The sequence below is a fragment of the Stegodyphus dumicola genome, chromosome 4 (assembly GCF_044657685.1).
Source record: "Stegodyphus dumicola isolate Sdum_Otavi_A_Nest chromosome 4, ASM4465768v1".
NCBI lineage: Eukaryota > Metazoa > Arthropoda > Arachnida > Araneae > Eresidae > Stegodyphus > Stegodyphus dumicola.
Window position 1 is genome coordinate 238898585 of NC_140771.1, and position 27077 is coordinate 238925661.

The 27077-nt window shown below is 30.8% G+C and overlaps 1 protein-coding gene and 1 long non-coding RNA gene across 7 annotated transcripts in view; one reads left to right on the forward strand and one right to left on the reverse strand.

The window, feature by feature from the left end:
* Positions 1-27077, forward strand: part of LOC118193286 (serine/threonine-protein kinase mig-15-like) — a 275103-nt gene that overhangs the window by 235383 nt on the left and 12643 nt on the right. For all 6 annotated transcript variants that reach the window (XM_085816123.1, XM_085816122.1, XM_085816119.1 and 3 more), the window contains 3 exons: positions 842-1092; positions 24529-24607; positions 26684-26764. In XM_085816123.1, the coding sequence (XP_085672249.1) occupies positions 842-1092; positions 24529-24607; positions 26684-26764 (411 nt within the window). The remainder of the gene's footprint in view (positions 1-841; positions 1093-24528; positions 24608-26683; positions 26765-27077) is intronic.
* The window catches only part of LOC118193288 (uncharacterized), a 35487-nt gene continuing 24783 nt past the window's right edge, over positions 16374-27077 (reverse strand). Inside the window, exon 3 of the long non-coding RNA XR_004758901.2 lies at positions 16374-16628. This is a non-coding gene — a long non-coding RNA (uncharacterized LOC118193288). The remainder of the gene's footprint in view (positions 16629-27077) is intronic.

Sequence of the window (27077 nt, forward strand, 5' to 3'; positions counted from 1 at the left end):
ATCCACTGATCGTCTGCTAGTTCTGGATAGTGAACGCCCTTCTCAAGGAGAAATCCTTTAATTTCTGGAAAAAGGGATGCGAAAGGTTTTAAAATGTTCCCTCTTGATAACCAACGTACCTTATTGTGAAGCAGAAGATCAGCGTACTCACTCTCCATTTCAAATAAAAATTCTTTGAATTGGCGATGATTAAGAGCTTTAGCTAAAATGGAGTTGATAATGGTAATCACTAATTCCATAACTTTACAAATTTCTTCCAGAAATGTTTGCGCACAAAGCACTTATTGGTGAATGACACAATGGTAAACAAGTATCTCGTGATTAATTTTTTCTTTCAAAATAGCGACAACCCCTTTTCTTATGCCGGTCATACTTTTGGCCCCATCTGTTGAAATCGAGACAATTTTATCGAGGGGAATATGATGTTATCCATACACTCAATTACAGCATTGGTGATATCTTCTCCACCTTTGAGTGGCAATAATCCTAAAAGTTCTTCTTTAGGGCGTGAATGAGACATAAATCTCACAAAAACTGAAATTTGCACTGTATCATTTATGTCACAAGACTCGTCAATTGCAACTCATAAAGCCGAAACCAATTTCAGATCTTCGATATGCTGGGTGGTTATATTCAAACACATTTGTATTTGTACCAGAGCCACACTTAAGGAGTCAAAGAGCCACATGCGGCTCTGGAGCCACACTTTGCCGACCATTGACCTAAACCTTTTAAGTACATTCTTTCTGCTGATATATTTATTAGGTTTCTGATTTTTTTTTTTTTTTTTTTTTTTTTTTTTACTGTAAGCTTCCTAATTCTGTTTTCTTTTATTTTGCAGTCAAATATGAAAGAATAAAATTCCTTGTGATTGCCTTAAAAGAAAGCATAGAAATATATGCCTGGGCACCAAAGCCTTACCATAAATTTATGGCCTTTAAGTCATTTACAGATTTAGCTCATAGGCCTAGCTTAGTCGATATGACAATAGAAGAAGGTGTTCGACTAAAGGTTGTGTATGGCTCATCCGAAGGCTTCCATGCGGTAGATTTGGACTCTGGTGCTGTGTATGATATTTATCTTCCTGCCCATGTAAGCACTTGAAAGCATCTGTACATAAATAAGAAATTCTTGCGAAAATAACCAGTGTGCATTTCAAAGCTTTTATTTATTTTATTATTCCTAAGCACTCATTCTCCCTGTTTCTCACTCTCTTTCTTTATGTAATATTTTTAATGGGAAAAAAATATCTACTGTATTGTGTCCTTTTTTATATATATCTGCTTTTGTATTGAAGTATTTTGTGTTGTTTGATTTCTGTGGCAGAAAAGTGATGAGACTGTAACTAAAAACAACTGTAATTAGCAACACTGTAAATATACTGGTGTCTGAGACATTTTACTAGTATTTGCTCACCAACTTTTATTTGCTGAAGTGAGAGAAAAGCAATAAAACTGTTGCTTGAAAATTACATTAGCAACATTGTGAGTATTTTAGGAACTGAGGCAAGTTGCAAATGATTTTTTCTCACCAATACTCTCAAGGCTGTAGTGGTTTTTATCACTGCGTTATTAGAGCAGGAATGTTGTGGCCTAAGAAAGAAGCACAAAACACTCGTGTGCAAACTCGCTCCTATGATACATTTTACTGTTGCAATTGAGGTTTGAGGCTGGCTTTCAGCATGGACGACAGGTTATTTGATGCTGTGAATTGGAACAAAATAAAATGCATTTTAAGTGCAGTGGCAGTTCCAAATCTTCTTTTGGCTTGTGCATGAAGTGATTGTCCTATGACCCAGAGACAAATATTAACACAATACACAAACATGCATTATTCATGTCATCATTACTTGGCACCATGTACAATTGTGAATAACTTTTTTCAAGAGTCAAGTACACTAAAAGTAAAACCTTGAGAACTCTCCAAGAATTGCAATTACTTCAGTCAAACCCAACAATGATGCACTAGTTTCTCAAATTTAAGGCCAAATATCACATTAATTTTGTGATTTCATGTTACCTTTAAAATTATAAAAAAAAAGTATAAAGAGATATTATGTGCAGTGGTGACTCGCCATATAAATCAAGTGAGTCACTAATTCACTTAAAAGTTTTATGTGTATGCACTTTTTATATGTACTACACACTGGGCAAATTTTAAGTAATGCAGTCAAACCTGCACATTTCTCTTTAAAATTTTTTTAACTTCAGCTTAAAATATTTCTTTTAGTGGCCAGACCTGAGTAAATCCAAAAATTTTCAATGGAACCTAGGCAGTTACATGATTCACTTATTTTGAAGTCACAAATTGCCGCTTGTATTAGAAATAATTTGCATGGTAAAAAAGTATCTCTTCTTCCATTATGGCCCAGAGAAGCTAAAAGGTTGAACACCTCTGCATTAGAGGCATACTGCAGAAATGTTAACAGTGAAATTTCGAATTACATACTGCAAACAGATTTTGTGTAAAATTTACTGCATGGCTAATCAATATATTAGGTATTCAGTTTGCTAAAAATGTGTGAAAAATAAAATTTTGATCTAGAAAGTTTTTGATAGCATAAACAGAGGAAAATAGTGAGAAACTGAAAAGTAATAACATTATGAGATTAAAATGTTTGGATAAATAGAATGGTTCTTTATGTCCAGTGATGGATGTTCCCCTATGACAGTGTCTATGTTGCTGCATTGTCTTGTATCTGATTTTTTTACCTGGAATAGTTACTGGTGATTCTTCTGGCACATGATACATTATATCCTAGTCCTTCTGATTTGTTTCCTTTTTTAAAGAATAGGGAAAAAAAAAAAAAAAAAAACTGGAAAGACCACAGTTATGGTGAATGACATTCAGAATTCAGTGACAGATCATTTGAAAGCAGATACAGTGGATGATTTTCAGCACTGATACAAGAGTATAAGCTGTTCCATAGACAATTCATAGCTCTCAAGAAATTTGAATGTTGTAATATGCATAATATAATTTATTTTCAAATGCAGAGCTTCTAGAACTTGTTCCATTACTTTTCTGCCATACCTTGTGTGATAGATTCCTAGTATAGATTAAAAAATAATTTGTCTGTGATATTACTTAGTACGAGGGCTATCCAGAAAGTAGATTACGTTTTGGAATAAAAAAATAAACAAAGTATAGGAAACAAATTTTATTATATACAGATGAAAGCCACACTCAAATACTACTTTTCTACAGTCACCATACAAATTAAGGCATTTATCGTAGCGATGTACGAGCTTGGAAATTCCTTCGTCGAAAAATTCGGCCGCCTGCGCCTTCAACCACTTCGTTACCTCTTCTTGCAGCTGTGCGTCGTCATCAAAACGCTGCATAGCCAGCCACTTCTTCATTGCTGGGAATAGGTGGAAGTCGCTCGGTGCCAGGTCGGGACTGTACGGCGGATGAGGAAACTTAAAAGATTCAAGAACTTTATGAGTGACATTTGCCGTGTGGTGCCGGGCGTTGTCGTGAATCAACAAGATCTTAGAGCTCAACATTCCTCTGCGCTTGTTTTGAATTGCTCTTCTGAGTTTTTGGAGAGTTTGGCAATACCTTTGAGAGTTTATTGTAGTGCCTCTTTCCAGGAAGTCCACCAAAATTACACCTTTTCTGTCCCAAAAAACAGTCGCCATCATCTTCCTTGCCGACTTTGTTTGCATGCATTTCTTGGGTTTTTGGGGAGAACTTGTGTGCCCCCACTGCATTGATTGCAATTTCGTTTCACAGTTCACATGTTTCACCCATGTTTCGTCACCAGTAACGATGCGATCGAGTAAAGAGTCACCATCCTTATGGTAAGCGTCCAAAAAGTTCAACGCTGCAGCCATTCGCTGATTTTTGTGGTCCTCTGTCAAGATTTTTGGAATCCATCTTGCACAAAACTTGTGGTAACCAAGCTTTTCGCTGATGATTTCGTGCAACAAACTTCGCGAAATTTGTGGAAAACTCAAAGAAAGTTCCGTTATTGTGAAATTTCGATTTTCACAGACTTTAGCATCGACTTTTTCGAGAAGTTCGGCGGTCACTATGCTGGGTCTCCCACTTCGATCTTCGTCGTGAACATTGGTTCGGCCATTTTGAAATCTTATGACCCACTGACGCACTCCACCTTCAGTGATAATGTTGTCCCCATACACTTCACGAAGCTGCCGATAGATTTCTATCGGTTTACAGTTTTTTGCAGTCAGAAACCTTATTACTGAGCGCACCTTGCAGCTCGCGGGATTTTCAATTAACGCAGACATTTCAAACCGTCACAGTATCTGAACGGAGCACAGCACGAACCTCTCACTAGCACGGCTAGATGCAGACTGAGCTGCGCAACGCTCTGACCCCAAGATGGCCGCGCTAGCCCCGCCCCTAGCGGACACAGACGGAAACGTAATCTACTTCCTGGATGGCACTTGTATAAAGAGGGAAAACTTTAAATATGATAAAACCTTCAGATATAATAAAATTATATTATGATAATCATAATATGATTTAAATGTGATATAAAAAAGATAAAATGTTCTAAAGCATAGATAAGAATACCATTAAAAGTTAGACATGCCTAATTCCCCTAAAAAATAATTTTTTAACCCCTCTTCGAAATATGTACACCTGATTTTTTAGTTCCCTCTCCATTTTTTATATCATAACCCTTCTCAAAAGTGTTTATGTTATTTTAAATTGTAATTGATTTGATAAATGTTAAAGTATGGCAGTTAAAAAAGATTAGCTTAAAATATGCTAGGATGGGAGAATGTGTTATGCATTGCAGCTTTTTTTCATTTTTTTAATGCTGAAGAATGCATGGGTGATCAAGAACTATAGAATTCTTGTACGATGTATGGAAATTATAACTTGCTCTTCCATACAACTTTTCCATTTCCCCCTATTGTACTACATATAACTCAAATACAGCACTAATATGTAATATAGTATATACACAAATAAATTGTTTTGAGATGTTTTTCAAGACAATGTAAAAATTATTTGCATGTTTTACATATGAAAAGTGTAAAAATTCATCCTGTAGTTGTTGCAAATTTTGTAGTTTGTTAAAAAATATTTTTAGTCATAATTTATTATGCATTTGATTGTAAGTTTGTATTTGTAATTTGCGAGCTGAAAGTAATGTATTAGAGGGAAGGGAATAGGGCCACTGCATCATATTTTATTTGAATGAATGTCATCAATGTTCATTTCAGTAATTGATTTTAGATTTGGCAAGTTTTAGTTGACTAGAGTTTTGTTTAAATTATTTGTTTTCATCTTTTCATACCATTATTGTAGCTTCTTCCTTAGTTTAAATTAGCCATCATATTGTAAAATTTTTTCTTTTCTTTTTCCTCCTATAAATCGAATTTCTATAAAAAATTCTTGAAAAACTTTACTTAAAGGTAAAATATTCCTTTAGAAAGCACAGTTGATTAGGAGCATTGCTAACCATGATTTAAAAGCTATAGGAAGATACGTTTCAGCTATTGATTGGAATCATTTTTTCTTTAGTATTTGTTTTACATTTATTTTGATTTGAAATGGTGAACAAGCAGAAATGTAGTATTCCAATAATGTAGATCCTGTAATTCATATGATGAGTTTAATGTAATGAGTTTAATGTCAGGAGGGGAAAGTGATATGTTTGATTGTCAAGGAGACTCCTCCCCCCCCAAAAAAAAGATTGATTTTTTTTATCTAAATAAATAAATTTGATGTAAATACTTATATGCAAAACAAGCATTGCATTTAATACCTGTGATTAAAATCTTTACTGACTAATTTATCTTATTTATTCGTATTATAATACTTAATTTATTTTAAATGCAGTTCAGTGAAAACATTTAGTTTTGTGTACACACACATTCACATGCACAGATATTTCATCTGATTTGTAACCTGTAATGCAATTTCAATTTATGATTCTTTTATCTGGGTCCAAAATCCTTTCCCATAAAGGCTGGTTAGTAATCTTGAGCTAGGGAGCTTGTTGTACTTCAGTATTATTATTTTTTTTTTTCATGCTTTAGGATTTTTTAATTTAGGCAGGGACAACAGGAAAGGGGTACTACCTAGATAAAGTAACCTAGATTGTAACACATGATTTTTGAAATGTTTTTAATGAGGCAGTTCAAATCAAAGTTGTCAGAAGAGATGAAAAAGTTCATGACTTACAGTGAAATTTGTTTGATCTCAGGTTGCTAAACTTGCACTGAAGCAAAAGGCTCACAGAAAAGACCAGTTACTGCATATTTAAAATCAGGTGACTCAACAGGGCTGAAAAATAAAGATAGGTGTCATTTAAGTGCAGTGAGGTCATCTGAAAATTTTCCTAGCTTATATCAATTAAATATAATAATTTATATATAAACAAAAATATTAGTAGTATATATTAGCTAAGGGTAATAAATCTTAAATTCATGTGTAACTGTATAGATTACTGAAATAAAATATTTTTCTGTTTACATACTATTTGGATGCACAATTTGAAAATAAAACTAGAGGGGGGTAGCAGTTTGGTATATATGTTACAGTGAAACACCGAAATCTGGAGAATGTCGACTTTCACCTGTGAATGTCAACATTCACATAGTCGCTTGGTGCATGTCCGAAATATTTTCCAAATACTCTTATTTCTGACTTATGCCGGTAAATGTTGACATTCACCATGTGCTAATGGTGAATGTTGAACATATAAGAATATTATATTTTCTTCTCCGTAATTCAGTCTAAAAAAAACGCACTTGAGACTTAAAATGAGAACTTAAGAATATAAGAACTTAAAACACACAGTACATTCAAAATGAGAAAGGAAAATAATAGAAGTTAAAGTTACTAAATTATGTGATTCAAATCTTATCTACTGCAACAACTTAAACTATTAGGACACTTTGAATTGCACAAGAGGTCCTTGGTTTTACAACTGAATTTATTTGTGGAACACTTCCTTTTGCAATGACAGCACGTACATATACTCCTCTCTTTTCGACCTACATCAGAGCATATCTGTGATTGTCGACATACACCGGTGAGGGTCCGAATGTACAAGAATGTAATGCAATATTCGATCTTTCACCAACGCATTTGCTGAATGTTGACATTCTCCGGTGAAAGTCGACATTCTCCAATTTCGGTCTTTCACGGTAATATATATACTAAGAAGGGGGATAAAGGACAAAAAATGATTTATTTTTAAGATGTGGTAAATAGAGGTTATCAGATTACTTGTAAATATTCTGATCTTATTTTGCTGGGTATCTAAATGTTGGGCACATGCTTGCTATTATGTTAAATATTGTATTTCCTCGCATATTGCCGTATTGCCTTTTTAGCACTAGGTTCTGAAAATTAAAAAAATTATTTGCATAATTTTCCTTTTCCTCCATTACACATAGTTTTTCCCCTCTGAGGGCTCGTTTGTCAGTAAATTGTATTCTTTTTATTATTTTTAGTTTCATTTAGTGCAGTCAGTTTATATTTTCTTTTTTGTTTTAGTATTTTACCCATTTTATTTTTCCTTCTTGTTAGTTATTTGACATATATATTGTGCAGATTCTTCCCTTCCAGATGTGCCAGGTGTTCTCACACTTAGGATACTTTTCAAACATGTAATTTCATCTTGTTTTAGATCATTTTAGCCTTATCTGCTGCTGATGTGTTTGATCTTTCAAAATATGGGTGGTTTGTTCACCCCTTCTTCTTCAGTGTCCCTCTTGGGAACTATGGTAAAGACTCGTTTGTGTGAGGTGCTTTTGGGCTGCACATGGTTATTGAGCCAGATATTAGCTTTAATATCCAGCAGATATTGTAATGTTAATACTACTGTGAATTTTTTTGAAAATGAGGTTTCTTTTAAAGAAATAATATTATGATAGCTAGCTATAATTTATACACAACTACTTCTCATTTGCTATGTTTTTACCATAACCAGGTTCTTGAGAAATTAAATTACTCATATAATTCTCTCCAGTTGACTTTTGGGCAATAAAATTAATTAAAAAAAGGGGGGGAATACATAAGGAAATATGGTATGTGACTAATATTTTTTTAAAATTTTATTTGTTTTATTTTTATAAGTTTTTGTTTTAAAAGAAAACTTTGATGTGTGTGTGGGAAGACTGAATGTAGTGTGCAAATGTTGAATTTAAAAATCTATTTCGGTAATGCCAAATGCACATGTAGTTGCATAAAATTGTGTAATATGGTCATATTCCTGAATTTCATCAATGTTAATATTTTAATTTTGGCAAGTTTTAATTGATTAGAGTTTGTAATATCATCCCATTTATTATTCTCATTTTCCTGTAGTCACTTTCTTTTACATATGATAAGTTTCTAGTCTTTTTAACTCATGAATAATTTTAGCATATAAACATTTAAAAATTGTAATCAGCTGTCACTGAAATTTATTTTGTTTAAATTATTTAGTTTCATCTTTTGTTACCGTTATTGTAGATTCTTTCAAAGTCTTAATTTAATTGGGCATCATATTGTCAGATTTTTTTATTTTCTTTTTTCTTGCATAAATATAATTTCTATTAAAAAATTCTTGGGAAACTCTGCTAATGGTGAAATATTTCTTTAGAAAGCATAATTAAATGTTTAAGTTATTCATCGGAATCAGTTTTTCTTTAGTTTTTGTTTTACATTTATATTTTATTTTTATCTGAAAGGATGAACAAGCAGAAGTGTAGTATATACCAATAATGTAAATTTTGTAATTCATATGTGAAATGAGTTGATTGTCAGAAAAAAGTGTTACTTCCGAATTCAATATCCTGGGTGGGGCGGAGGATTAAAACTGTTTAATTTTAATTTTGCAATTACATAAAAAATGACAGTAGAACATAATATGATGTAATACTACTGTTCAAACATGCCTAATGATGTTTTTCTACAGTAATCTTGCATCTGCTACCTCATTTCTAACCATTGTAACTGTAATGGGCATAGTAATTATCATTGCATAAAATTATGTGTGTTGTCTGTTAACAGAAACTTATATCTAAGCTTGCTAGCCGTAAATATGTTGTTAGGGGACTGTGGCTCATAATGCATTATATTTTTTAATTGGGAGTATTTCTGCGTTTTCCTGTGAAATTTCGCCTTTAGTAGTCTGCTATTCTTGTTGTGCTATTTTTTGCTATAATAGACCTTAGTATTGTTATGGTATTTAGGGGGGATTGTTGTAGTGTTAAGAAAATGAATGATTCTCATTTCAATTATCCTTTGCAAAAGTGTATTGTGCTGTGCTTCAGGAAGTACATTATGTCACTTATCATTCATCTCTTATGTAGTAAGCTAAAAAGACAGAATCCCTTAATTTCATAGGCTTTAGAAAGATCGTATTACAACACTGAGTAGAGTTTATAAGTGTATATGTAGTGCACTGCTGTATTAAATGGGTACATAATATATTAGTAATTATGTATGATATTGTGTGCTTGATATATATATATAAAATAGTATAATGTATAGTCTACTTTATCATGAGTACACATACTATAAGAAGTATCGTACTGTGATTGAGCTATTTAGTTCAACTGAAATATAATGGTATGGAGGGAGATGAGAATATAAAATGTCTCATAGTTCTTGCTATTTATTAGTTATTATGTAAGAGAAAATACTTAAGTGATCAGCATGCTGTTATCTGCCTTTATTATTAAATTTCTTAATGCAATCTAGATTTTTGATGTGCTATTGTACTTAAAAGTCATTACATTTTTCATGTATGCTTAGATTAGATGTTTTGCAATAGATGGTAATTATATTTAGAATATTAATGCTTAGTATGTTTAACAGGTTAGATTTACTTTCCATAGTATATTAATTAATCTTTTCATGTTCATAATTTTCACGATATATGTGTGACATTTGAGAATACTATAAGACTATACTTTCCTTTCATCACCACATTTGAGAAGCCCATTTATTTCATTTTGTTATACAAAGTAATAGTTAAAAATAGCTGGTTGGTTATTATTCATGGGAAATGCAGTGAATTTGCACATGAGAACTATCTTAATTGCATATCTTAATATGCAAGTGTGCGTGTATATTTGAAATTGTTGTTTACTAAAGCAGTTTAGTGTATCAATGATAAGTAAGTATTTGTGATCCAGTCTTGTTGGATAAATGCTGAATTGACAATTTTTGTGTTTAGGTTTAAAAGAAGAGATTTTTGCAGATATAAATACTGCAATGTATCAAAACAAAGAACCAAATATATCTATTTTATGCCATATCTGCACAGCACAAAGTCCGAAATCCGGACGTCCATTATCCGGAATGATCTAACCACTACCACAGTTTTTCGTAGGCTTTACGCTTGCACATTTGATTCCCCCCCTCCATGTATAATAAAACACCTGGAGTGTCCCGATTCTTAATTTCACTTCGACACTAAATAAAATACCTTGTTATTGAGGAAACAATTATTTTAGCATAAATTTGTACGATCAGTAATTTGGCTCTGTTGTTGCGTGTGGGCTTGGCATACATCTCAAACCCAAACATTCCACATAGATACATCATTGATCTGATGCCAACCCGGTGAATCATTATTTATTATACTTTCCTTTCATCACCACATATTTATCAAAACATGACAAATTGAGTAATGACTCATGTAGTGATGCCTAAACAATTTTTTTATGTGTTAATAATTGAATAATAAAGGAGTATGTTGACCTTTTATGGTTGACATTACACCTGGCGATGATTACAAATTTAAGTTAAATGCGCTAAGAAATTTTGACGAGGAAAAATTTACCAAAACTTTCTTTCCATATGTTAAAAATAGATTTTGTTGATGATATTCATAGACCCAAGGATTATATTTAGTGCTATTTGAATTAAGAATAACTGATTTGTTATTCAAATAAACCCAGAAACAGAGCCAGGGCTCGTTTGGCCGCATTGAGTCGGAGAATTTAGGACCCACAAAGGCATTCGTTTGGCCGCATTGAGTCGGAGAATTTAGGACCCACAGAGGCATCAGGCAGTAACATATCTAGTGCCGGCTCTCAGTAAGGCTTAAGTATATGGTGGGAATTTATTTACTCAGAACTCTGATAAGCCATAAGCATGTGCAAGAAATAGACAAATATAATAAGTAACGAAACTATTATAATTCAGGCTTAATTGTCTCAGTGAGCAATAGACACAAAAGAAAATTTAACAGAGCAACTTATCATTAGTCGCTAAGCTCATGATGCATAGCCAAATATGTATAGTGAAGGATAGCTAAATTTGATGATGACGGCCGCTAATTTTAAAGGTTTTCGGATATCGCAAAACAAAGGTGAAATTTTCCAATTAACGGATTTTGTAAAGAAATGTGGAGAAGCGGTATTAAATGAAGGTTATATAAAAGAAATTTTTCATTCAATGCTTCTCAATCATCAATCAATTCATGAAAGGCAAAATCTATAGTATGGTTCTAGATCCAGAAAAAACTGCTAACGATAGTTAAGAAAGTGACAGAGAAACGACTGAAAACAAGATAATTGATTGACAAGTTAGTTGGAATTCTCAAAATAGCAGATACAGGACTTCAAAATGTAACTGAACAAGAGATTAAAGTCTGTCTACAGAATTAAAGAGAAAGTATTAGCACAAAAAACAAAGCAACTTAAACAACTTACATTGAAAGAAATGTTTAATAAGGTAAACAAATAAATATTAATCCGGAAAAATCCCAAATCCGGTATCGCTGAAGACCAGACAAATCCGGATTTCGGACTTTGTACTGTATTTGAAAATGATTGCAAATATTTTATCATAATCATGTGTGTTTAATGCTGTTGCTGTTTGGAAGAAATCAAAGTTTATGCATGAAAATGATATGCAATAATCAAAATGAAAACACTGATCTGTTTAACAAGCCATTAAACAAAACTTCATTTGTGATTTCAGTCTTGAATTGAAGTTAAATAAAGCAAATCAAGAGGCCAGCAGTAACTTCAAATGATTCATCATATAAAACCATTGTTCAAACATTGTAAAATAATATTAATATTTATTAATAATTGTATATTTGTTAAAAGTATCTATTATGCAGTACATAAGTTGAACTATATCTAGGATATTAGTGATAGATAAATGCTATTCAAAATTTTCTTTTCGCTTGTTCAACTTCAAGAATGTATGCATCATGACTGAATAATATGAAAGTTTCCTTCTGTGTCTAAATGTTTAAAAAAAAAAAAAAAAAAAAAAAAATGTATGTGAAGTTTTTGAATTTTTTATTCACAAGATGAGGGACTAGTATTAAGGTTAATAATTTACTACTGTCATAACAGCATTTACATATGAAAGAACATTCTCATAAATACGAAATTTAAAAACTTTGTTAACATATTTTTATATTCAGGTGTATAAAAAAGCTTTCAAATAATTAGACACGATAAAATGACTGCATTCTTATTGGCCAGTGAAATGAAAGTTTTTGAATAACATTTATCACGGTATTAATTTACTACTTTTATAGCATTCTTACACAAGCTGATACTGTTACAGCAATAACTAATACTGTAAATTACTAATATGAATGTTATTTTATCTCCTAAATAAGGAGCTCAAAAACTTCATTTACATATTTATACATTCATACAAAAGCTCTAAAATAATTTAACCAAGATGAGTGCATTCTTATAGGTCAAACCAACAAAATGAAAGTTTTGTACTTGCTAATATTTATTTTTAATTGTATCTTAGTAATATCCATTTTATCATACAAATATTAGTATTTATATGTAAGATAAAGTAGCTGGTTGCAAATATTTGTAATTATTGGCTTAGGTTTTGTTGCCTTTAAGATGGAATATAAAAATGTGAATAAAACTAATGAAAATAAATCATATATAAATATGAAAATTAAGAAACAAGAGAGATATGTACATGAATGTACTGCTGAGAATCTGAAGAAACTGATAATTATAACATAAAAAGTACCTACCTGTCATTTTTTTAAGTGACAAACTGATGGCTAGTTTTCCCATCATAAGAAGGTTAATCAAATATTAGTTATTCATATTGTCATACACAGCGATTATTATACTACTGACACATTATACTTTTTTTCTGTTGATATGGTTTGGTTTATTGAGATCACGGCAAAGCACACTAGGGCTATCTGCCTTAGTGGAGGACTAAGTGAAACTGGCTCGTATACACATAACACACGGGGAAAACCATGAAATTACCCAGCCTGCTTGCGGGATTGGAACCTCGGGCCGAACTACCTGTATTGAGCGACTTTACCGCTCGACCGCAGGTGGGCCTTTCTGTTGATATGATTTGCTAAGTAAGGGTATTATTTAAACAAGTGCAAACAGAATGTTATGTATCTGAAACTGCAAAAGTTGTATTCAAAATTGTTAGTCCTTTTCCAAATTCCAAGGCAAAGGTCATGCTTCAAAAGTTGTGGATTTATTTGTTAAATGTGCTCTGTTTTTTTGGGCATAAGTATTCCAGAAATGGAAATGTTCCTTCTGTTTCAGACTTCATTAACCCCTTCGAGCCAAGTAGCGAAAACGCGCGCTTATCGTGGAGGCCGGCAGTGTCTTCCGCGAGCGTCTCTCCAGGGCCGGGGGCTTTTTTGCTACTAAGCCTAAATCCATGAAATTTCCGAAGTATCAACGCATTGTTTAATAATGCTCTATAGAGTATTTAAACGGCTTATGCTTTATAGATATTTATATATATATATACTTTAATTACCTTATTTCTTGTTTAAATGCATATTTTACACATTTTATTTTAATTACTGACCATTTTATGACTTTTAACATTATACATCTGAAAACTAAATATATTACTTAAAATTCTCTTTTCGTATAAAAAATTTTAAAACAGGGATCTACACACAGTCCTACGTTGCATTCCTTGAACTTGTAATAACTCATTTGCCGTTTTGGAGGATTTTTCCGGGAATGTGAACAAACGAAGCATCGTCGTCTCTTTTTCTTATCATTCTCTTCCGAACAAAGTTTTGGAAAATGTCTTTCAGTTAATCTTTCAGAATTAGTATCAGAATTTCAGAATCAATATCTGAAATATTTTGCATCATTTCTATTTCATGCTCTGTTAAACATTTTTGAAGCTTCGACATTGAAACTGTAAAAACAGAAAGAATTCACGTCTAACAAGATTTAATTATTTTTTAAAAACTGAACTGTAAACGGAAATGCTCAATGCTTTAACGCATATAAAACTTCTACTTACAATAAACAATTGCCACGTGCGAATAAAGTGCGATTTAAAGAGACGTCATAAATCACGCCATTCGGAAACATTTAGTTCCCCGTTTGTTTATATAATCAAAAACATGTGTATGGGAGTCATGCTTCTCTCATTTCGAGTAGAAGGTCTAATGTACATGTATCTGAAACCATATGGACGTACAGTGCCATCTTGTGGCAGAAATTATAGTTTGAAAAACGTTCCAAGGTACTGGCACGTATACGTGACAGTCGGTAGAAAACGCAACAATGCTCTGGCACGCCTGCGTGTCGGCCGGTAGATAAGTGTGTTCGTTGCTGGCAAGTATACGTGACAGTCGGCGCGAAGGGGTTAACATACATTGTGTATTTCAGCTAGAGAGACCATTATTTTGATATTGTATTAGTAGATAAGATATAAAACAAGAAAATAATTTTTCCTTAAATTTACTGGAGCTGATAATGATGGTGTGATTGAAAGTATGATTGAAATAATGACTGGAAGTACTAAGAGCATTTTTGATTAGAAGATGCTGATTGAATTTCTTTGTTCTAATATGTAGTTGCAATATTTCTATGTTCTAATACGTCCTTCACCTCTCTGAAATGAGAAGATTCTTTGAATGGCTCAATTCACATAGTCAATTACTCTGATTAACTATTACACATATTTGTCAGCATTTTGGAAATGTTTCATCTTCCTTCTAAACATTTTTCTGTCTCCCTAGAAGTAAATAACTTCAATTGTTTAAAAGGCATATATTTTGAAGAATTAAAATCCACTGGTTCAGTTTCTGGAGATATGTGCAGAATCTTTTCATGTTTTGATAAATGAAACAAACTATGCATAAATATTAAAAAAATGTTCTGTACTGCAGTCAGTATTTCGCAATGCAGAATTAATCCTCTTCATTTATTTGAAGTGGTGCTTAACTTCATTTTTACATTGGCACTTATTTTGCTGTAAATGGGATTTTTCTCTTTCCATGAAGCATATTTTTTTTACACACATTTTGATCTACAGTTTTGAGATAAATAAACTTTTTTGTTTAGTTAATTGTTTTACACATAGATGTACTCTGACCTGTTGGTATACTACATTTGACCAGGTATTGAAAATGCTTTTGAGGCAAAAGCAATTGATGATGCACACTTGCTAATTAAAATGCAGTTATAATAACTCAATGATATGAATCTTCCAGTTGCTCATATCTATGTATAATTGATAATTGAGTTTATTTAGCATGTAATTCTAATTATTTATACTCATCTATATTATAACTGATATTTTTCAATATATATATATATATATATATATATATATACTTTTTTTCTTGTTGTATTCCTACAAACAGAGAATAGATAGCTGCATTTTAATATATTTTTTCCTGTTTTTGTGTAGTACAAATTTGCATGGATTATTTACTCATAAAATGCTGTAGTTTGCTATAATGTAAATTTAGTTCCTGAAAGATTAAAAATTAATCCATCATTGAGTATTCATAAGGAAATGAAAATTCTAATCATATCTTGTAATTGCCTGTTCTTATAGCTTTTTAACATTAGCATTTGTATGATAAAAGACTTGATAAGATATTTTTCATGTGCATTTAAATTAGGTTTCTTTTTAGTGTGTTCTGGTTCCTTAAGTAGAATTTTAGTTGTTTTTCTCTTGCTGTGCATGCAAATACACATTTATTACCTCAGCATCATTTGTGTCTTTTCTCATTGCACATGACAGAGCACCTTTTGAAGTCATAATAATGTGAATCCTGATTAATATTACCTTTTAATTTTTCTCCCATGCTCCTGTTGGATAGTTTCATGATCGGGTATGTGTGAATAAACTCGGATTATTAGTGAACCTTTTTGTTTTTATTTGGTCTTAGTAGATAGTGTTCCCCTCTTTTTACTAGAATTTATCTGTATGATGCATTTCATAATTTATTTCTGTGAGTGGTTTTTTCATGTATTATTCATTTTAATTGTTATGATATGTTTATTTTTTATATGTACATGTATTTGTGTGGTATGAATAATAGCATGCTAATTCTTTAACATCAAAATAGATTTAATATAATTTTTTATCGATCTCAGTGTTAGTTATATTGGTAGGGAAAACAAATTAGCATTGAAAAAGAAGTATTTTCTGGACATTTTTTATATATATTTATGTTTAGAATTTCATAAAATTATACAATAGAATCTTGTTTCACGAACACGATGAAACATGAACAGATCCAGTCACAAACAAATTTTCCAAATGATAATGTCTTGGATGTTGAGCAATGTCTTGAAATATGAACAGATAGGCCAACAACAAATGATACTCCTAAATGCAGTTAATGCAGTGGAGGAAATGTCTTCAGAAGATGACAGCATAAGGAAAAATATTCCTAGTTATTTGATCTGCAAAATTAATACAACATTAGGTAAGATGCAAAAGTTTATAGAACATTATCGCCCTGTTAAAGCAATAGTAAGCCATAGCATAAATAGTTGTAATAACAGTGCTGTGTCTTACTTTTGAAACATTTTAAAACATAGACAGAAACAAATCGCAGTGGACAAATTTTTAATGGGACAAAAGCTCAGTGATTTTGAAGTAAAGCCAAATATGGAATATAATTTACTTTTTAATTGATAACTCATCAACTTTTTGCAACAGAGATACAGTAAAATTTTGCCCTTTTTTGTGTGTTTAGTATTGCAGTAGATTTTGCTTATATGTTAATACTGTGTATGTTAGGTTTAATGAATTTCCTTTGGTTTTTACATAACAAATTTATACACAGAGAACTCTTTTCTAAGCATTCATTGGGGTTCTGGGAATTTTATATTAATCCCTGTGGGGAAAATTGTTTCAGTTTATGACATATTTCAGAGGAATGAATAAAGTTCATGAACCAAGGTTTCACTGTATTTTCTAAAATGCCATCTAAAATGAGAGATACTTTGTAGTTTAAATTAGAAATAAAATTTTACCTGCATTTTATCTAATAGGTTATATTATGCTTTATCAGAATTGGGGGGGATACGCATTTGCACACAGCATAGCCTAAAAGTCACTATAATTTTTAAAAATTCATAAAAATTGATATGTTTCTGCATAAGGATTTAGTTTACTGTAAGACTTGTACAGAAATCTGGATTGTTTTTAGGGGAGGGATTTGAAAATTTTGAAGATAGATATTGCTGAACCATTGAAACTGTAGATCTGCAAATCAGATTGTATTCAAAAGAAGCTGTCTGTCCACAAAAGTCCAGTTTTTTATACAGGTTTACGTTTTTTGAATTCAAAGCCAGTATCAGAGCTAGTGCAGCAACATTTTTAGAATTTAGAGAAGTACTAAGCACAAAATTTTTACGATAGCAAAATTTTTAGAATTTAAGTTAGGCACGTAGCAACAATGTTTAGAGATTTTTAGAATTTATATAGGCCCCAGGCAGCAAAATTTAGGACCTTGCAGAGATTACAGCAGGCAGAAAAGTGCCTAACACCGGCCCGTTTGGGTTTTAATCATGAGTTATTATAAACTAAATATGGTTATAAGGCATTGCTGCTAAAATTATTTTCACCTGAGCAGAGAATCAAGTACTTTTATTTTACATTAGTTTTATATGCAGGAATAGATAAAAACTTGGTGAGTGATGCAAAAGTTGTAATAACTGTCATCCAGCACTTTGAGAGAATTAGAACTTAGGTTACATTGGAAGGACCATCACTAATAGAATCTCAAGCAAGCACAGCTGGTGAGCAGTGACGTTTTTGCTTGGAAAATTCCAAGAATTTTGAGTCTTCAAATTTATTGGTATTCTAGGTCTTACATGGTGCGTTACGGTTGTATCTCTTTTACTTGTAATCGCTGTATCAGCTGCAACAAAATGATACCTGTAAGCAAGTGAAACTCATCGCATGTCATTAAGAAAAGCTGCTGATGGTCCACAATGAATTTCGAACATCCTTTGGCGAACGTAGCAAAATTTTTATTACGTGGAACAAAGAGCTTTTATACATGTGGTGAATCCCGGTGGTTCAGGTTCATAGTATCCACCATGAGATGTTGCTTTGTCTTTTTTTTTTTTTTTTCCCCCTCTATAAGAATATATTAGAAGTGTTCAGAAATCATGCTTACAACAGAGAGTACTATCTGAAAATGCTTTGAGAAAATGTGATATCAAATCACACAGTTGTTTGTTGTGTTTATATAAATTGGTGTACCCTTTCATCATCTCGTGTGAAGTAGTTCTTCATAAGGGTATTGAGTGATTGATTGGTCTTTCATACTCAGCAGTTGCTGAATTTAATGTTCATAGATTTTGGTTGTGAGGTAATATTTATTGTGTAACCAGGTCTTGATACAACTCTCTGTTAATGACTCATGGGTATACTTGGTATAACTCCACAAATATGGTAGTAGCTTGATATAATCCTGCAGTTATAGATAGTGATTTGATGGAACCCCAAAGGTATGGTTCGGTAATGAATACCATTTCAATTTAAAAGTGTTATCTGTAATCTGCCATCAAATGACTTTTATACTCAACATATTTGTAAATTGTGTGATCACATGCTTATGGAATGTAGATGAGACAGAACACTTGATAGTGTGAAACAGTTGTATAATGAAGTCTCCTTTTGTTAAAAGTCTCCTTTTGTTAAATATTAATTAAGCAATAAGCTGGCAGTGTAAGGCAATCTTTTGATTAAATTTCAAACTGAAATTTTTGGTTGTGCTCTCCCCCAAAGTTAAGTTCTATTTCATGGTGTTATTTGTGCAGCTTAGTACAACAACTATTATTTTTATGATTTAAGCAAACAATTTTTTTAAAAAGATTTTTATTGAACCTTTATGAGAAATGTTTAAAACTTAAGAGATAAAAGGAAAGAATAAAATTATATCTGTAGATTATTTTTGATTTAACTTAAATTTCATATTTATGATCATTTTGTAATTATAAACAGCATTATCATACTTAATATAATATAGAAGAAATACTGCATATTTTTTAAACAATTTTCTTACTTTTATATTTTTGTTTTGTTTGTGGGGTAAAAGCATTGCTTGAGAGAAAATATGTCAGTTAAAAATTGTAAAATGTACACATGGTAAATTTGATGTTATTTCTTATAACCTAATATCCATACCCACTGTGACTTACAATATCATATCAACTTAGTTTTAAGTATTTTGATGCATTACAATTTTTTTTAATGTAAATGAATATTTGCATATAATTGAGCATTTCAATAAAGCTGTCTGTATGCATTTCTGTGTTTGAACTGGGCTGTTCATAATATTTCAGTAAATTTTGAGGATAGTAATAGGATAGATTTGAGGATAGGTATGCAGTAGTTACCAAATTGAACAAATGGTCCATCAAAATATGTTGTGCATTTGTGCTTTTTTTAAAATAATTTTCTAATTTTTAAAATAATTAACGGTTCAAAAATTTTGTGGACTGCCCCCTTTTTTTTACAACTACAACATATTGTTGCTTTTTTAGGCCCAAAAGGGTATTAACTCAGAAGGCCTATTAGTCTCAAAACCCAGCATTTTGCATTGAATGACTTAAATGCAATGTATCACTTTTTAAACTGTTGCAACCAAATACTATCGCCCTATATTATATTTAAAATAAAACTAAATAATGAAGAATCTACAAGAATTTATGTATGTTTGTCGCATTGTTAAAAAACAACAGTACCTAGAGTCATCAAATTTTGAACAAAATAGTACTCTGCCTGAACATGGGCACCTGGAACCCAGCATTTTGCGTTGAATGACTTAAATGCAATGTATCACTTTTTAAACTGTTGCAACCAAATACTATCGCCCTATATTATATTTAAAATAAAACTAAATAATGAAGAATCTACAAGAATGTATGTATGTTTGTCGCATTGTTAAAAAACAACAGTACCTAGAGTCATCAAATTTTGAACAAAATAGTACTCTGCCTGAACATGGGCACCTGGAACCCAAATTTTGAATTTCAAATTTGTTTTATTGCCTATTTCATAGCTTGTAAAATTTTAATGGATTTTTGATTAACAAGCTCAATAATTTCAAAGCGAGCAATGGCAACACTGTAGGGAACAAAACATTTTTCTCTCCGGGGCAGAAGACTGTCTATTAAAAATTCTAAAGGTATGCTGTTTTTAAATTTGTAGCCCAAAGTGGCTCGCGTGCTCTCCTTCCAAATATAGGTGATACATTACATCACCATCTTTAAATTCTATGTTTAAATTTATGGAAACCTTTCAGCGATTGCTATGCATCTATTATGTATTTAAATGTGGGTGAAAGTAATTATTTTCATTAATTGATCTTGAATAATAACCATTAATTAATTTTGAATAATATTTTAAAATATTCATATTTTATTTTGCTTATTTTGTCTGTACTTAAAATGCAGATGTAAAAGGGAAAGACCTAAAATTACAGAAGTTTTAGATTATTTTGCTGCTAGATAAATTTTGGATCTACTTTGGAATTCAGATTCCCAGTGGAAACAATGTTTTGAGTTTTCCCCCTTTTTTAATATACAAAAATACCTGTTTTTTTCCTTCCCCTTTCCATGTTTGAGTAATATTTTTTTCTTTGAGAATTTGGATAGAATTTTGAGAATTTGGAAAGATTCAAGAATTTTTCTTGGAGCAGAGTGGACATTCAAATACAAAATACATAATCTTACAGCAAATAATTGGATGATTAATAATTTGAATTGTTTCACCAATTTGAAACTTTGTCATGTAGTTTATAAGTTTAGACCTTTAGCATAACTGTAATCCAGAATGTAAAAAACTTATGAAGTTATCTAAAATTTGCGAATTGTTCAAACTTTCAGTAATTATGAAAATTCCAGATTGAATATAATGGCAGATTATTTCAAGGGATGGCAACCCTATATTATTATAAGCAATATTTCAGTTGCCATGCCATACTATAAAAATCTTCTCTTTGGTGCAAGATGGAAATGAGCTTTTTCCCAAGCAAAATAAGTTTTTTAAAAATTGTACATTACTTCATAAGACACAGATTTGATTACAATGGCATCTTTCTCACATTTTAAGTTGTTGAATGCAACATTGCATTCTTAATTTTGTCTGGACTCAGAGGAGATAGGCAATTACTTCATTTCTTATGATGAATGCTTCCACTTTCTCAAGATCAGAAAATCGTTATCTTGCTAGCTTCATAAACATTTGGAAAGATTTCTTTAAACATTTCAAGGAAATAATATTCAGTTATTGAAATCTGTTTTGCATGAGAAAGCTCATCTTCATATTCCATCAAAGAATTTTTTTTTTTTTTTTAAAATTTTAAATGAAATTTCATCTAATATATTTCTTATAACAGTATATGTCAGGGTGTCATCCTTTGAAACAATTTACCAATAATATACTGTTTGGAATTTCTGCAGTTATTGAAAATTTACTGTGTGCAACTTTTGATCACCATTTGTATATATTTTGTGTATAGATATTATACATAGGGTGTTAAGAAAAGATGGTTTCAAACTCCCATCCCCAACACCTAAAAAACTCTAATTGCAGATATTTAATTACTTCTAATGACCAAGTTTGTGAGTAAGAATATTTTATGAAAATAATTCCTATATTTTGTAAAAATTAAATCTAAATTTTATTTTTAATTCATCATCAATCATTTAAGATATTTCATCTTTTTTGACAGTATGTAAATGTTTTGCTCTGAGTAATAAACCAACAGACTAAACATTAAAATATGAATTATTAGAGTTTTTTTCTACAGAAGCCGTATAAACATTAATTTTTTATTGGACCTACCATAGCATGGAAATCGTTTTCACAGAATTCTGTGTCTTATTTTTTAAAAGTTGTTTGATTAAAAAAAAAAAAAAAGTATTAGATAAATATTGAAAGAGGTGAAGCTTGTGGCTTCTTTTCTCAAACATTCTGCACGAGCACAATAAGACTAAGGTTCGAGTGATTTGTTATATTATGTGTCTATGGAATCAATCTTGTGATGTTCTGTAATATGCATATATTTAATGTTTGTGAGGTGAAAGGCAAATTAGTCCTTCTTTTAAGCAAATGTTTATATTAAAGTAGTAGTAATTTGATTATTGAATGGTAAGACCTTTAATGTAATCGATATTTAGTTAATCACATTTGATAGTAGTAGACCACTATTTTTTTTTTCTTTCTTATTGCCATAAATAGTTTCATAAATAGAAAATATTTCTAAAAATAAAACTTGTAAGAATTATCACATTTTCCCTGTTTATGCTGTCGTGGATAAATAGTTAGCATGCCCAATTAATTTTTCACACTTTTTGCACTAAAAAACAAATTTTTACTTCATAAGTTAAATAAATACAGAATTTTCAAATAGTTCAAATAAAAGTATGAAAATTTATGAGAAAATAACTTCAAAATGGATTTAAAATGTGTAACAAAATTAATTTTAGATACAGATTTAAAAGCTATTAATTTAAAAATATGTATATTTTTAGACTGAGTGTTGATTTAAAATCTTTATTTCTCTCTTCAAAAGTCATATATTATTTGAAAGGAAATAATCTTTTCCATCTCTTTCTTTCTTAAAATGATAATTAGTGTATTGTTAAAGGGATTAAAATATGTATGTGAACAGTGTAATAATTATGTTCAATTTAAAATTTAAAGACAAATATTTATGTGAATTTTCATATGTAAAATAATGTCGAGAAAAGGTACTTTGCTCTTTACATGTTAAGTTAAGGCTTGGATATTATCTGAAAACTCAAAATACTTTGTAAATGTATGTGTAACATATTTAAATGCATGTATAACACATGTACATGTGTAACACATTCATGAGCAAAGAGGCATTGATTTTGTATAAAAACCAAGTAAATTATTTTATGGTGTTTCCTATTTGCAATTATTATAAAGTAAATTCTCATCTTGCATATTATTTGATGTAAAATTCTCTCATCTGCTTTAATAGTTCCCTTGAAAGAAATACCAAAAAGCTATTGCAAAATCAGCTTATCTTCTCAATTTCTTATAAGCTTTTAAATTCTATGATTCTCTGAATACAAATTTTATTATTTTGCATTAATAATTCTGAAATGTCAACCATGGTTATGAACAGTTCTTTACTTTGTATAGGTATGACCAGTTTCTCAAAGCATTGTTTCAGCTTTCATTTCTTAAATTTTTATCTATTTCATTTCATGGTTAAACCATTTTAATGCATAGGGTGAAACTTAATGGTGTAGCTGAATACATATGCCTCCCTTATATTTTGATATAATACCTGCAGTATTAATTCATTTTCCTTTTTTTTATTAAAAATAGTTTTCTTTTAAATTCACTTTAATTGCTTTTTGAAGAAGTATTTTAAAATAGATTGCTATTTAAAGAAACAAAAATCATAGTATATGTTATGTTTAAATTGTATGATATATTTAGTAGATAATATTTATATTTTATCATAAAAATAATTAGTATTATATGTGTGTCTGTCTGCACATTCATCTTACCAAATCTAAAACTGTAATGTAATTTCAGAGTTTCTTGTGTATGAAATAGATTTTTTTATAACAGAATAATTCCAATTTTCAGAGAAAATAAATAATTATTGTTTATGGAATAATAATAATTGATGTTTTAACTCATTATGCGAAGCTAATTAAAGATTTAGAAGTATATTTTATTTTGTGATTGATATTTGGTCACATTTAATTGATTGATCTCTTTTTACTCATATGAATGATCAAATAACTTCTTAAAAATGGTGATCTAATCTGATTATCTGATTAAAGTTCAAGTGCATGTTAGTTGAAGATGCATATGAAATTTCGCTAATGTTAGTGTAAAAATCTTGTTCATGCAAGAAGAGACTTTCAGAAATACTTACACAGTATATATTTTTTATCAATTAATAATTTGCAGAAGTACTGAATATAGTTAGTTTTATCTACGCTGAGTTCCCAGAGAGAATGTGATAGTGTTTTATAAATGTAAACGTGCTTTGAAAGTTGTTCAAGGCAATAGGTTCTTGCATTATTTGTAATAGCTACTTATCATAGCTGTCTTCACCAGGTACTGATATGCATTTACATAGTTAAAAATGTAATAAAAATGGGGATTTATTTGTCATATATTTTATATGATCTTTTGTAGAAAATGTTACAATGATATGCTTGTAACCATTTTGCAATTATTTATGTGCTTGTATTTTTCAGAAAACATTTAATATATAAATCATTACAATATCACCTTTTTAACAGTGTATTTTCATAAGTTTTCTACATAATACTTTCTCTGTTTCAGTCTCAGGGCCCTATTTCTCCTCATACGATAGTCACTCTTCCAAACTCCAAAGGTTTACAGCTTCTTCTGTGTTACGACAGTAAGTTCAATAATTTTTACTGTTTTATTTATCTGCATTTGATTAAAAATACTAAAAAATTTTGTTCATGGGAGGTTAAATGGGAAAGATCACTGAGTACTGTGGTTCACATGCTGTTTTCAGTGGATGAGCTGGCTTTATTTCATTTTCATGACTTATAATAATATGAGTCGGTTTGCTTTAGAGAGGCACTCCACTCCTTTGTATATAAGTGCTTTGCTATAATCAATAAACTAAATAACTAATTTCCCGCCTTTAAAAGCATTCAATCAGTAATTCATCTAAAAGTGGCATATTAGTTAACACTGATTGGATATTAGCCATATTTTATTTATGCTGATTGATATGTTTGGGTACATTTGATATTGCTTTTTCAGAATTGTAAAGCTTGTCTAGGACTGTTCAGGCAAAATTGCTGAGAACTTATTCATAACAGCAATAGCTTTTTTCCTAGGTGAAATATACCTTGAAATTTAATTTGCATTAATATGCTTGAAATTAATTTTCTTTATCTTGAAAAAAGTAATAAGATAATCCATCATAGAAGGTATTCTTTCCAAGTACTAAAGCTTGTGCAGGCTCTGTGATAATAAATAAATACATTTTAATCTTGAAATTCAATTAATTTCTTGGGATGTACAGAAAATCCTGTCGACTACAAGAGACAGTGCCAATCGTGCCAAACCAAAAATCCCCATTTACTAAATACAAGAAAAAATGTTCTATTCTTATTTTTCTTACAAATTTATTATATTATCATTTATTTATTTATATTTAATTTTTCATTAAAAATTTCCATTATTTTTGTATTAAGGAGATATGCTGTAAAAGCAATTATTTTCATGAGAAAATACAAGTTTGAATTATTTTATTAGGCAGGCCCCAAATAAATTAAAAAAAAAAAAAAAATTATATATATATATATATTTGAAAATGCGTTAGAGGGGGGGGGGAAGGAACTTTGACTCAAGAATAATAACACGTATAATCAAGGTTACACCAAACCCAGCATGTTTGAAGAAGACTTTTCTATTTTTGGCAAAAAATCGCTTAGTTTGGCGTCTTTTCTTTAATAGGCAAAAATGATTGACAGGAATTTCCAATTTTAGATATTTATGAATGACATGTTTTAAAAGTGCTACCAGTGATAAGTTTCTTTTCATAAATTCTTTGACCAGGGAATGCTTGTAAATTATTATAGTTAATTTATTGTGCTTTATGATCTAAGTAAAGACTGGAACAATGTTGTGTCACTTGAAGGCTGATAATTGATAAATGAAAAAGATTGATTATAAAATCATTTGTTTGTAATATTTGTGAATTGCAGGTTTCATTCTTATGAAGCATAATAGGGGGGGGGCTTTCTTTTGAGGGTTCTTTGATCCAGTTAATTTATTTTATTTACAAAAAATTAAGCCACCTTCTTACAGAACTCTACTGTTTGCTACCTGGAGAGTCTTAATGTTAAATTCTCTTCCCTTTGTTGCGATGAAAAATTCAAGTAATAGATCTGGAATATAGAGCAAATATTTCCCATAAAAGGGCATCCAATTTCTGATTCCTATATTCCCATTTACCTCAGTGTGTACACTGCCTTGTAATTGGGAGCCGTAATTGCATTTTTATAATGAAATGCTAGAACTTCTATTGGTGCAAGTTATTCTGCAGAAATAAATAAATAAATAAATAAAACCACACCTCTATTTTTACCTTCTATTTGGAAGTATTAGTGCTACGTGTTCATTATACAGTTCTGAGTACAACACGTACGTTACTGATTGCACACATTATTATGGATTGTTAGCAAGGTGTAAAAGTGTATGTGATTTCATAGTTATCAAACAGAAATGGAAAACAGTTTTTATTTGTTCTGCAGAAGTAACTTCTAACTGGAAAGCTAAGAGGAAAATTTTTATCGTGTTAGATGTACTGCTTGATATTTTTATGTTGTTTTGCTTCATATTCTCAATATTTTTAAATTATAGTAGCATTTGTAATTTTTTTAATGTAATCAGTCATTCTTTTATTATTTGTACTTCAATTTATTCGGTATTTAATGTTCAAATTTCATTTTAGACGAAGGAGTGTATGTTAATACATATGGAAAAGTTAGTAAAAATATTGTCCTGCAGTGGGGGGAGATGCCAACATCTGTGGGTAAGTTTAAATTATATCTTTGAACTTTCAATTCATAATTTGATATATGAGGTGTGGCTATTAATTTCCAGGACTACTCCAATAACATCAGAACAGATGATGTGAGAAACGTCATCTTTTTAGTATGTTTCGAAGTAATCCCTACCTGCCATAATACACTTCTGTGCTCGGCTGTATAAGTTGTGGAAACAACTTTTAAAGTCCTCTTTCGGAAGCCCTTCAATATCGACGTCACGTTCTTCTTGATGTCTTCAACATCCACAAAGCATGTTCCTTTGATCAAGTCTGCGGGGGCCAAGTCAGGAGAGTATGG